The sequence below is a fragment of the Oncorhynchus kisutch genome, linkage group LG30 (assembly GCF_002021735.2).
Source record: "Oncorhynchus kisutch isolate 150728-3 linkage group LG30, Okis_V2, whole genome shotgun sequence".
NCBI classification, from domain to species: Eukaryota; Metazoa; Chordata; class Actinopteri; order Salmoniformes; family Salmonidae; genus Oncorhynchus; species Oncorhynchus kisutch.
Window position 1 is genome coordinate 6,648,466 of NC_034203.2, and position 12,088 is coordinate 6,660,553.

The 12,088-nt window shown below is 40.5% G+C and overlaps 1 protein-coding gene across 1 annotated transcript in view; it reads left to right on the forward strand.

The window, feature by feature from the left end:
- The first annotated feature begins 550 nt into the window (after nucleotides 1–550).
- The window catches only part of LOC109875129 (probable G-protein coupled receptor 158), a 105,586-nt gene continuing 94,048 nt past the window's right edge, over nucleotides 551–12,088 (forward strand). Inside the window, exons 1-2 of the mRNA XM_020467339.2 lie at nucleotides 551–2,033; nucleotides 6,675–6,780. Coding sequence (XP_020322928.1) covers nucleotides 1,162–2,033; nucleotides 6,675–6,780 — 978 coding nt within the window. The 5' untranslated portion in view covers nucleotides 551–1,161. The remainder of the gene's footprint in view (nucleotides 2,034–6,674; nucleotides 6,781–12,088) is intronic.

Sequence of the window (12,088 nt, forward strand, 5' to 3'; positions counted from 1 at the left end):
CTGGCTCTTTTGATATCAGATCCAGAATGAATAATAACAAGGTTTGTGGTAGTTTGAAAGGGCTTGATCCACCTGAGGCCAGGAGTGTTTCGAATTCACATGACCGGAGAAGAAAAACACCAGCCTTGTAGTCACAGATGAAAAAGGAAGCTATCTATAATGATACTATTTTGTAATTGCCTACAAATAGGAGCCAGAGTTTTACCTGACTAGGTCATGAGATCAGGAAAATCCAGGCCCCAGAAAAGACACGTACAAATTTTGCCACACCACTTTTGAACACCACTTTTGAACACTTTTGTCATACACCTGACATGCATTTTAGTAATGATAAAATAAAGATATCACTGTGGGAGATGACTGGCCAGTTATCAAGGAAAATAGAAAAATAATAGGCTCTATTTCATCACCTACAAAATCCCAATTAAAACCCTGCACGTTTCACTTTACTTGTCATGCATAAATCGGTCAATGTCCTTTCCCATACTGACAGGCTACTTTCAGCACAGAACAGCTCCTGCAGCTCGCTCCACCCATTATTATACCACTTCACAAAGAGGATTGGCAGCAATAGCAGCCACACGCGTGTGTCTACGACACTTCAGGTGCCCTATGCGGTATTGGAAGGGATGGGACTATGAAAGCAATTTGCTCGAGCCTCCAGTATTTCCTCTGTTTTCACTCTAATTCTCCTGCCTGCTCTAGGAGGAGTGAAGTAGGCTAGGCGGCTTGTGTTTTACCTCGCCCATGGCTCTGTGTAAAAGCGACTACCAGAGCTCACCGCTGCAATAACATAGCTTTTATAATTAGCGGCTTGTAGTTGGGAAGGCATCACGTCCAACTAAAAATGTCTGGGCAGTAAGAAAATTGGTTGACTGAAAACATCTGCCTGACACTCGGTTGCAAAGCGTGAACGGCGGTTGGTGGAAGCAAGTGAAGTCGAGCATCTCTTTATCATGGACAATTAGCAAGTAGCCTAGAGGTTTTGGTAGAAGGCTATCTTTAAATGGCACCTTATGTTATAAAATAGGGAAGATACGAAGTAATAGCATAGTAGTTTAACATTAGTGTACACAATATAGTCGTTGCTCGTAAGGGGTCAGTTTTGGTTTTCAACAGAGCAAACGGATTCTTCACTGTGTCGGTAAAAGAAGTCAAAGTATGTGTTTTTTCCTTATTCAAATGCTTTTGCAAATGGGATTTGTTTTCGGATCCAATTATGGGTATGTAGAATGGTCGGATAACGACAAAGACGCAGAAATACGAGGAAAGAACCCTTCTATTTTCAGCACTCAAAATATCAACAAGGAATCGCTGCACCATCCAACGTATAACCCAGGATCCGCCACGGAGCGCACGGTGGTGGCGCACAAAATCGAGGAGGACCTGCCTAGAGTGGTGACAGCTTTCCTACACACTGGAGACTCTTCGGCTCTTGAACAAGTCAACTGTTCTCGGAGGTATGAGTTGAGTAGCCTCCGCGGTGGAACCAATGTGGCCTCTCATTATTCTCTCCATAGCGTGCTGGACACTATAGCGCACGCGACCAACTTCCTGAACATGATTTTACAAGCCAACAGGTCGCGAGAGTACAGCCTTCGGAGGGATATTCACTGGTACCACGCGCTGGTTCGGAGTATTCTAGAAGGGGACCCCAAAATTCACAAGGCAGTGGTTACATTCCATAATGATGCTCCAACACCGGGTCCTCACGTTTTCCTTCAAGCGACAAGAACTGACAGGGAAGTGGTCCTCCAGGACCTTTCCAACTCTGCTCACCACCGTCTCAAGAGCAGGAGACCGGATTCTGAGTGGTTTAACGAGTTCAGGGACCGAAAGAAAATGCACAGTCAGAGAAGGGCGTCAGGCAGAGACGCCACAGCCACTCAAAATAGCTACATTCTGGACAAAAGTCAAATCAAGTGGTCTGCGCCTTACCTGGAATGCGAGCATGGGAATTTCGTACCACACTGGTTACTCACCTTGTCTGCGGGGTTCTATGGGTTGAAGACAAATTCCGCACCCGAGTTCAGGTGAGGCTAAGGCTGTCACTCGTGACTGTTTGTTTGAAAGTAACATATTCGGTTAAAATGTGCCGCATCTATTGTTTATTGATTGAAGAAATGGTAGGTAGGACTAAATATAGTTGTTCTGGCCCTGAGTATCAGCATTGCTGAACTGACCGCGCGCTTCCCGCGCTTTGAAGCAGGTGCATGGAAAAGGGCCTTCATAAATCCTTTCAACACAAACAGTAGGATAAAGCTGCTTCCCCACAACAACGTTTTAAAGTTTAGCTAGAGCATCTTATTACGATAGTAACTTTCGACCTATCCTCTATTCTGATGCTTGTGAATAGTTTGCACAGAGCTAGCCATTATTGAAAACAGCGTTTGGTCCTGCTGTGGTAGTCGAATCTTCAGTAGTTTATAATTGAGAAAGCCAACCCAAACATAACCCATAATATTCCCTCCACTTTACAAAGAATAGGTCCAGTGAATATGAAATAAAACTTACTCAGTGAATAACTATGAAAAAATGATTAGTCCCATCCAGTGATATGCACAGCAAGAGGGCAATACATTAAATTGAGGATAGGATAGACATTGTGGGATGTTTGAGTAGCCTATAGTTGTCTTCCTGCTTGTCTGATGCTTGTGCAATCCAGAAATCAGCCCTAGTGGAAGGAACAGATGGCTTGATAGAATCTCAAAGACATTTAACATTATACTGTCTATGAACACTGCTGTCTGTCAAAAACAGCTCATGTTTTTTTTGTAATCACACTGGAAGACTACACTTCCTTTTTGTGTTTGCTGTAAAAACGTAAAACTGAAACAGTAGGCCTAATTAGTTTTACTTTGCTATCATAGCTTGCATGGTTCGAAAGACCTGGCTTTGTTGTATGTTTTTGTGCGATAGGTGTTTGAAAGTGTAGGTTAGTTAATTAGGAAACACAAAGTACTTCATATTTCAAGGCTCCAGTCCAAGTGTGTCCAAAAATAGATGTAGTCATGAATAAATTATAAAAGACATGCAGTACAATGGCAATCTGAAACCACTTTGAATTTCAAGTCCACTTTACTCCCACTTAAATTTCAGTGCTGCTGTGTCCACATAATAATTCCAGCATGGTAGTTTATCACTGAGCTTGATTTGTTTAGGCAGGACTACAGATCTTAATTTGAACCATTTCTCACAGCAGGAATCTTTCAGCAACAGGAAATGTGAATTATTATGTGTGTTATAACTAATATACATTTTTGTAGGGGCGATATATTTTTAGTTAGTCTGATATTTCTAAGTGGAAATTACAACATTTTTAGAAGTCTTTTTAAACCATGAATACACTACACGTTTGCATATCAAGTCGTGAAGGATAATTATCTGCGACAACAGAGTGATCAAATTAAGATAGTACATCTGTATGTAAGTTAGTCAGTTTTGTGCATTTCTTTAGCATAAATGCAAGATGATCTCAAAGCGGTTGCCTGAGCTGATCCCAAACAATTACCAAGCCCATATCATTAAGCCAGGGGCTCTGGTATGGAGTGCTGCAGGTACAGCAAAAGTTTAGCCTTGTCCTAATCAAGCCCCACAACTGACTCTACTAATTTACAACACCAACTAAGCATTAGTATCAGTGATTGGCAAAATTTCACCTACCTGGCCTCCCAGGGATTCCATGACCAGGGTTGCCCACACTTGCTCTAGGGTCTTGTTGAAACCTCTTCACAGATTAAAAAGGTTTTGATAGGTCTCTGCAATAGGGTAGGAACTGCCATGATGCTTGCTCACACCGATCCAGACAATTCAGATCTGGAAGGGGATAAACAAAGGCCTATGTGTTGAAAGGTATTATTTGGCATTGGACCATTGTTGATGTGTCTCCACTACAAATTTGATACATTAGCAGCCAGACAAAGACCCCTGCTGTTGCTGCTTAGCATAAAATCATAGCAATCAACTCGAGCTCAACCATAGAGGAGGCATTATCGACCTTGGAGCTGCTTTTAAAGACTTTTCGGATTTCAAGTCCAATGTACTTGATTTTTAAAGTTCAGTCCTCTCTTTTTATGGCGACGAACACAACGTGACAGCCATTTTATGAGGACATTGGTATTAAGCCATCGGCAAGATGACCTTTAATTAGCTGCGAAAGTAACTGCTTCTACTGGTTTTTAAAGAGCTGGTTACTGTTCAAAATTTCAGAATGTCCTGAGGGCACATTAAAACTCAATTGACATTCCCACAAATGGATGTGGCATAGTCGTCTAGTGATTACCAGCAGCAGCATGACTTTAAGAACAGGCCTGTGGATTTGGTTTTACAACTACAACCCCAACGTGTCGAGATCAAAGAGAATCCCACTGCACTGTCTCGTCTTTCTTCCTTTTTCTGAGAGTTTGTGGGCCAACTCTTTAGATGTACATCCAAAGCAATCTATTCACCCCAAGGATAAAAGAAACCAAGATGGATCATGTTTTTTTGTAAACCTAATCAAAATGTAAATGATGCCAGTGTGCTTTTTTGGAGGATATGCAGAATGAGAACATTGGCTTTGAGCTTGGGGTATTGGTCCATGTCCTCAGAGGCGTCTCCTCTCTTTCCTCCCAGCTGGATACAGGTTCATTTAGATCTCTTTAAAAAAAAAATCTATTTAGTAAGCCTATAACACATTGGTCGAAAGATGATTTAATATAATGGCTGTTTGGTAATGGTTTGTTTGGATTAGACTGTTAGGCTAATCGAATATGGTTAAGTACTACTTAATTCATTTTTTGGGGTATCTTTACTATTTATATTTGGACAATTTTGACTTTTACTCCACTACATTCCTATAGAAAATAATATACTTTCTACACCATCCAGTTTCCTTGACACCCAAAAATACTTGTATTTTGAATGCTTAGCAGGACAGGAAAATTGTCCAGTTCACGTACTTATCAAGAGAAAATCCATTGTCATCCCTACTGCAACTGATCTGGCAGACTCATTAAACACAAATGTTATGTTTGTAAATTATGTCTGAGTGTGGCCCTCCCTGGCTATCCATACATTTAAAAAACAAGAAAATCATGCCGCCTGGTTTGCTTAATATAAGGAATTTGAAATGAGTAACACTTTTACTTTTACATTGGATACTTAAAAAGTATATTTAAAACCAAATACTTTTAGACTTTTACTCAAGTATTATTTACTGGGTGACTTTCACTTTTATCTGGTCATTTTCTATTATGGTACAGTATCTGTTATTTTACTCAAGTATGAAAATTGGGTACTTTTTCCACCACTGGTTATGTATGGCTGTATGGTTTTGTTTCTAGCAGAGTGACTTAAAAAGAAAATCCCTCCTGCTTGGTGGTTACCCCATGAGTCCTCACATTCTCACACACATTTTTTCTCACCTTCCTTCTCTCCCTCACTCCCTCCCACATGCACACAGATTATTCCGCTTATCAACACTTCCTCTATCACAGTTACATGTTCTTTCTTTCCCGTCTTATTCTTGCGCCAGGGGAAAGATGGCATGAGCCTCAGCCTTTTTTCTTCATTGGTGTGTGTTCCAGTTCCCACCAGACAGATGGAGCTAATGGTTATCAGACTCCTCTTGAGAACAACCCCTGAGGCCTGGGCATTATAAGAGAGGGAGAAAGAGAGACAGACAGACTGGGTGAATTGGGAGATAATGTTTGATTTTGTAATAAAGAGTGGCAAGATTGCCAGACACAGAAATACAGAGATCAGGGAGATTAGTGGCAGACTGAAAAAAAAAAGTTAAGAAAGAGAGAGAAAAGGAAAGCGAAAGAGACTAACAGACAGAGACTGAATAAAGTGGGCCCAAATGGGCCCACCTCGGGCCCATTTGATAATCTTAAACTTAATGAAAGAGAACACCTGATGGCAGGCTGGGAGCTAGCCCCTCCCCGTCTATATAATCATATTTACTGTAGTCTAGAAGTCTAAACTGATCCTAGATCAGCACTCATACTGACTTTTTATGTATACGGCCTGAACAATAGCTAGCCTGATTTAACTATAGCTTACTCAATATGCATCCAGCAGTCCATCTATCCAGTTGTCCAAATGCAAACTGTGGATATGTGAAGGTGCTTTGGATGCACGCCAATGCAGTAGCCTAATTAACCATGTGCCAGTAGATAGAGAGCGTGTGTGCAATATTGTCTCCCAGAGGTAAACAACATCAAGCGCACCATCAGTCTATTGATTTACTGTAAGCCTAAAATATATTTATGTTTTGGTTACAGTAAACATGATGCTCAGAGCTGGAGTCGACATAATTCAATTGGGCTATTTAAGCTTGGCTACTTCTCTCATTAGGGAACATTTAAATAAAGATGTTTATTTTACATAACATATAAACCAGATACACAGGATACATTTTTGTTGTTGTTGCAGTTGATGTTAAATTGGACAAAATACTCTGGCATTCAATTTCCCTCAATAGTTCACCTGTAGACATTGAACCAAAGTAGAGACCCTGTTATAGATGAGGTCACAATGGATTGCAACATTTGCCTTTCTTTCTTTCGTCTTTCTTTCTTTCTTTCTTTCTTTCTTACACAAAAAGAGACGTCTGCGTGTAAGCTAACTGCTCTGTCTAACCTCTATCCACCTCCCCCTCTCTCTCTGTGTTTCTTTCTCTCCTCTTACAGGGGTGTGGTTCGGGTGGATGTCAACCTACAGGATGTGGACATTGACCAGTGCTCCAGCAGTGGCTGGTTTGCTGGAACTCACCGATGTAACGTGACCAGCATGGAAGTGAGTCTACTTCCATTCATCCATTCAACTTTCCATCCATTCTTTGCAAACAATGTACTGTATGTCACTCTGAATATAATTGGTAATGCATATAAAAATTCTGGGTACTTGTCAAGATAACAAATACACATCCTAATATCTCTACTGCTACTGGGGAAATCAATGAAGGCATGAGAACAAAAACAATTGTGCTCTCAGTATTGTTTCTCTTGGTGTGAAGTTTATGGTTGAAATGTTGCTTGTCTCCATGTAGACAGTAAATTCACTCTTGTCAGCAGCAGTGCATGTTTATTTTTTTGTAGGTTTATCTTTGTTGTTATGTAAAGAATAGCAAGATTAACAGAGCTCTGTAGCAATATTTGCATTGAATATGCAGGAAGGATGCTGCATATAAGCCTTTGCTTGTGGGCGTGTATTGTTCACTGCTTAATACAGTGTAAAACACTCTGGAAGTGAAATGAGGAGGTTTTTACTAGTGTTTTCATTACTGGCACCGGAGAGACATCATGTTTTATCACACTCAGAGTGCAGGCAATATCGACAGAACCATCCGTCTTCCAAGTTGTTGATGCTGTGTCTGTGAAGTAGGTGTGTGTGTGTGTGTGTGTGTGGTTTGGTTTGGTTTTACTATCCTTGTAGCGACCAGAAGTCCTCACAAGGATAGTTAAACAAGGAATATTTGGACGTGTGGACATTTCGACAGTCCCCACAAGGAAAATATCTTTTTTAGGCTTAGGGGTTAGGTTTAGGGCTAGGGTAAGAATTACAGTTACAGGGGGAAAATGGCGGCACACTGAGGGGACGCGTTGTGCATAGCGCTCTGAGAAATTCATATAGAATTTCTTTTTTCAACCACATTTATGCTGTTAACCTACTAAAAAAGCAAGTAGACATAACGCTATCACTTATACCAGCTCCAAAACAAGATTCCTCCTAAAAAGACAGACCTTCCTAAACCCTCAATTACCTCCCCGTCAAAGACAATGAGGCAGCGCCTGCCTGGTTCAAGATGGAGATGGATATCGTTCAAATAGAATATCTGCCCGACTCAACAAAATTGATTAAATCATGCATCAACTACACCAAGAACAACTGGCCACAAGTGAGCGGTTAACCCAGTTGGAAATCAGGCACTCTAACCATGAAATCACAATTTGTGGAGGAAACAGACAAGAAGCTAGTTGACTCCATCTTGAAGCTAGAGGAAAAGGTTGATGTCCTCCAAGGTTGATGTTCAGGTTGGAGTTTTAATGACTCCAACCTAAGTTTATGTTATCTTCTGACTTCAACTGTATATATAATGTCAATAAATGAAGAGATTAGGAGTAAAAGTCACTTTAGAGTATCGAGAATGAGGCACCCAAGGTCTCCGGTGTGGCCATTCTGGTGGGGTGTCTCATTTTCAAATATATATATATATATATAAATATATATAATATATATATATTATATAAATATATAAATATATATATATAAATAATATATATATATACACACACAGTTGAAGTCAGAAGATATACATATATATTATTCAACAGAGGTGATGGCAATACACAATTAAAAAATGTATAATTTAATTTATCTTGGGGTCACCATGCATAGCAGGGTTAGGTAAGTGGGAATGTGTTACCACTTTGCTGTAATAGCCTCGATAGGGTTTTACTCTCTCTGTTGGGGAGAGAGTAGAGAGGGGGTTGGGGAGGGGAATTGATACTAGCTCACACAGGTTGGAGAGATTTATGCTTATATACCAGTTATTGTACCTTTTCATTTGTTTTACATTTTTCTCTGCACTCAATATATTTACATCTCTCATTCTAATTTGCTTCAATCTAACCCCTAAACGTCTGCCTCTAACACTCATAATCTCATAATTTGGAATGTGAAGGGTATAAACAGACCTGTGAAATGTATCTTAAGCTACCTGAAGCAGCATAAGGTGCATGTAGCCCTTCTACAGCAGACTCATTAAACAGACGCTGAGCACAGCAAGATTAGAATAGAATGGGTTGATCAGGTGTTTGTGATCATACAAGGCTGTATTGATTCTGTGCCCTTGTGCATTGTGAATGTTTATGGGCCAAACTATGATGACCCTACATTTTATCAAGATCTATTTCTTAAATTAAATTGCCCATCGTCACAGATTATCATTGGAGGAGACTTAATTTGGTTTTGAACAATTATAGATCCTCTAAGGGGACTAACCTCATACAGGCAGCTAAGAATGTTGAAAAGGGAAATTAAAACATTTGGACTCATAGATATATGTAGACTTCTCAATCAGTCAGCCAAGGAATACTCATTTTACTCTTCTGGCCATAACTGCTATTCAAAAATTGACCTTTTCCTATTACCGGTGGGTAAGGCCTCTTGATTCCCATTTGTGAATATCTAGCCAGAATCCGTATCGGACCATTCACCGCTGGAGGTTAGGGTCATATCTCCTCAATGACACTAACTTTGTAACATTTATAAATGCACAAATGTATATATTTTTAAGTATTAATACTAATTCTGCATCCCCTGCAATTGTATGGGGGACCCTAAAAGCATATGTAAGGGGACAGATAATCTCATTTAGAGCCAGTGAGTGGAAGATATATACAGTCAAAGTAGAATTCTTGAAAAGAGATATTAAAGACCTTGAGAACAAACACAGCACAACATTTGAGGATGCAACTAAACAAAAACTGACCTCAAAACAGCTAGAATACAACACCTTAATGACGTGTAAAGCAGAACATGCGCTCACTAGACTTAAACAGAACTATTACGAACATGGAGATAAAGCAGGAAAGTTACTAGCCTGGCAAATAACAAGGAAAGAGGCTGAGAGCCATAGGTTCAATTACATTGCCTAGTAATGTTGTAGTCCAGAGTACTGATTATATTAACTTGGCATTCAAGAGCTTTTATGAGAACCTATACATGTCAGAGTTAGAGAGAGGGTGAATAGACACAGAGAGCATGGGCTCCTGAGTTCTTCTGCAAAAATATATAATTAGAGTTGGATAAATGTAGATAAACTATAATTTTTTTCCATGGACTTAAACAGGATACTAACCTCAACATCAAAACCTTCATTCCAATTAACAATTATATAAAACATATATAAGCTTAATATATATAAGGCTACCAAGCTGCTAGGAAAGAATCTGACTGAAAATAGCACTGAAGTGTGAAGTGAGAGGTGTAAAAACTCTTGAGCCTAACAATGGAAGGAGAGTTTCACAGCCCCTCCCCACCTAAATGCAGAGGCCTTTGAAGCTCCCTTCATCTGTGCAGAGAAGATATCGTCCTCAGAATCCCCAAAATACAACAGCCACTGGACAACTTTGTTTGGATGTGGTAAAGGACCATTCGCCGATACTGATATAGCTAGCTAACGACCTCCTTTTCCACGTGGAAAAGACAGAGACTTGCTAGCTACATTAGCTAGCTTGCTGGAGTTTTCAACAAGGAATCTGCCTCCTGAAAAAGCTTCTCCCAAGTGGGTGTGACACCTACTCCCGTTGCCTGCTGCACTGCTGCTTGGATTCAACCTGGCAATCTGTTCACTGTCTGCCCTGGCCTGTCTCCCCTGTCAGGTATACAGTGCCTTGCGAAAGTATTCGGCCCCCTTGAACTTTGCGACCTTTTGCCACATTTCAGGCTTCAAACATAAAGATATGTTTGAACACAATCAATTGAACACAATTGAACACAATCATGAAGTGGAACGACATTTATTGGATATTTCAAACTTTTTGAACAAATCAAAAACTAAAAAATTGGGCGTGCTAAATTATTCAGCCCCCTTAAGTTAATACTTTGTAGCGCCACCTTTTGCTGTGATTACAGCTGTAAGTCGCTTGGGGTATGTCTCTATCAGTTTTGCACATCGAGAGACTGACATTTTTTCCCATTCCTCCTTGCAAAACAGCTCGAGCTCAGTGAGGTTGGATGGAGAGCATTTGTGAACAGCAGTTTTCAGTTCTTTCCACAGATTCTCGATTGGATTCAGGTCTGGACTTTGACTTGGCCATTCTAACACCTGGATATGTTTATTTTTGAACCATTCCATTGTAGATTTTGCTTTATGTTTTGGATCATTGTCTTGTTGGAAGACAAATCTCCGTCCCAGTCTCAGGTCTTTTACAGACTCCATCAGGTTTTCTTCCAGAATGGTCCTTTATTTGGCTCCATCCATCTTCCCATCAATGTTAACCATCTTCCCTGTCCCTGCTGAAGAAAAGCAGGCCCAAACCATGATGCTGCCACCACCATGTTTGACAGTGGGGATGGTGTGTTCAGGGTGATGTGCTGTGTTGCTTTTACGCCAAACATAACGTTTTGCATTGTTGCCAAAAAGTTCAATTTTGGTTTCATCTGACCAGAGCACCTTCTTCCACATGTTTGGTGTGTCTCCCAGGTGGCTTGTGGCAAACTTTAAACAACACTTTTTATGGATATCTTTAAGAAATGGCTTTCTTCTTGCCACTCTTCCATAAAGGCCAGATTTGTGCAATATACGACTGATTGTTGTCCTATGGACAGAGTCTCCCACCTCAGCTGTAGATCTCTGCAGTTCATCCAGAGTGATCATGGGCCTCTTGGCTGCATCTCTGATCAGTCTTCTCCTTGTATGAGCTGAAAGTTTAGAGGGACGGCCAGGTCTTGGTAGATTTGCAGTGGTCTGATACTCCTTCCATTTCAATATTATCGCTTGCATAGTGCTCCTTGGGATGTTTAAAGCTTGGGAAATCTTTTTGTATCCAAATCCGGCTTTAAACTTCTTCACAACCGTATCTCGGACCTGCCTGGTGTGTTCCTTGTTCTTCATGATGCTCTCTGCGCTTTTAACGGACCTCTGAGACTATCACAGTGCAGGTGGATTTATACGGAGACTTGATTACACACAGGTGGATTGTATTTATCATCATTAGTCATTTAGGTCAACATTGGATCATTCAGAGATCCTCACTAAACTTCTGTAGAGAGTTTGCTGCACTGAAAGTAAAGGGGCTGAATCAACCAATTTTTCAGTTTTTGATTTGTTAAAAAAGTTTGAAATATCCAATAAATGTCGTTCCACTTCATGATTGTGTCCCATTTGTTGTTGATTCTTTACAAAAAAATACAGTTTTATATCTTTATGTTTGAAGCAAATGTGGCAAAAGGTCGCAAAGTTCAAGGGGGCCGAATACTTTCGCAAGGCACTGTATGTACCCCCGACACACTCCCCCTCTCTCCCGAGCTTTCCCTCACCTCCAGCACACATGCACTGTTGAGGCGAGTGATTCTGAATTTACAATGGCTAGCCCCA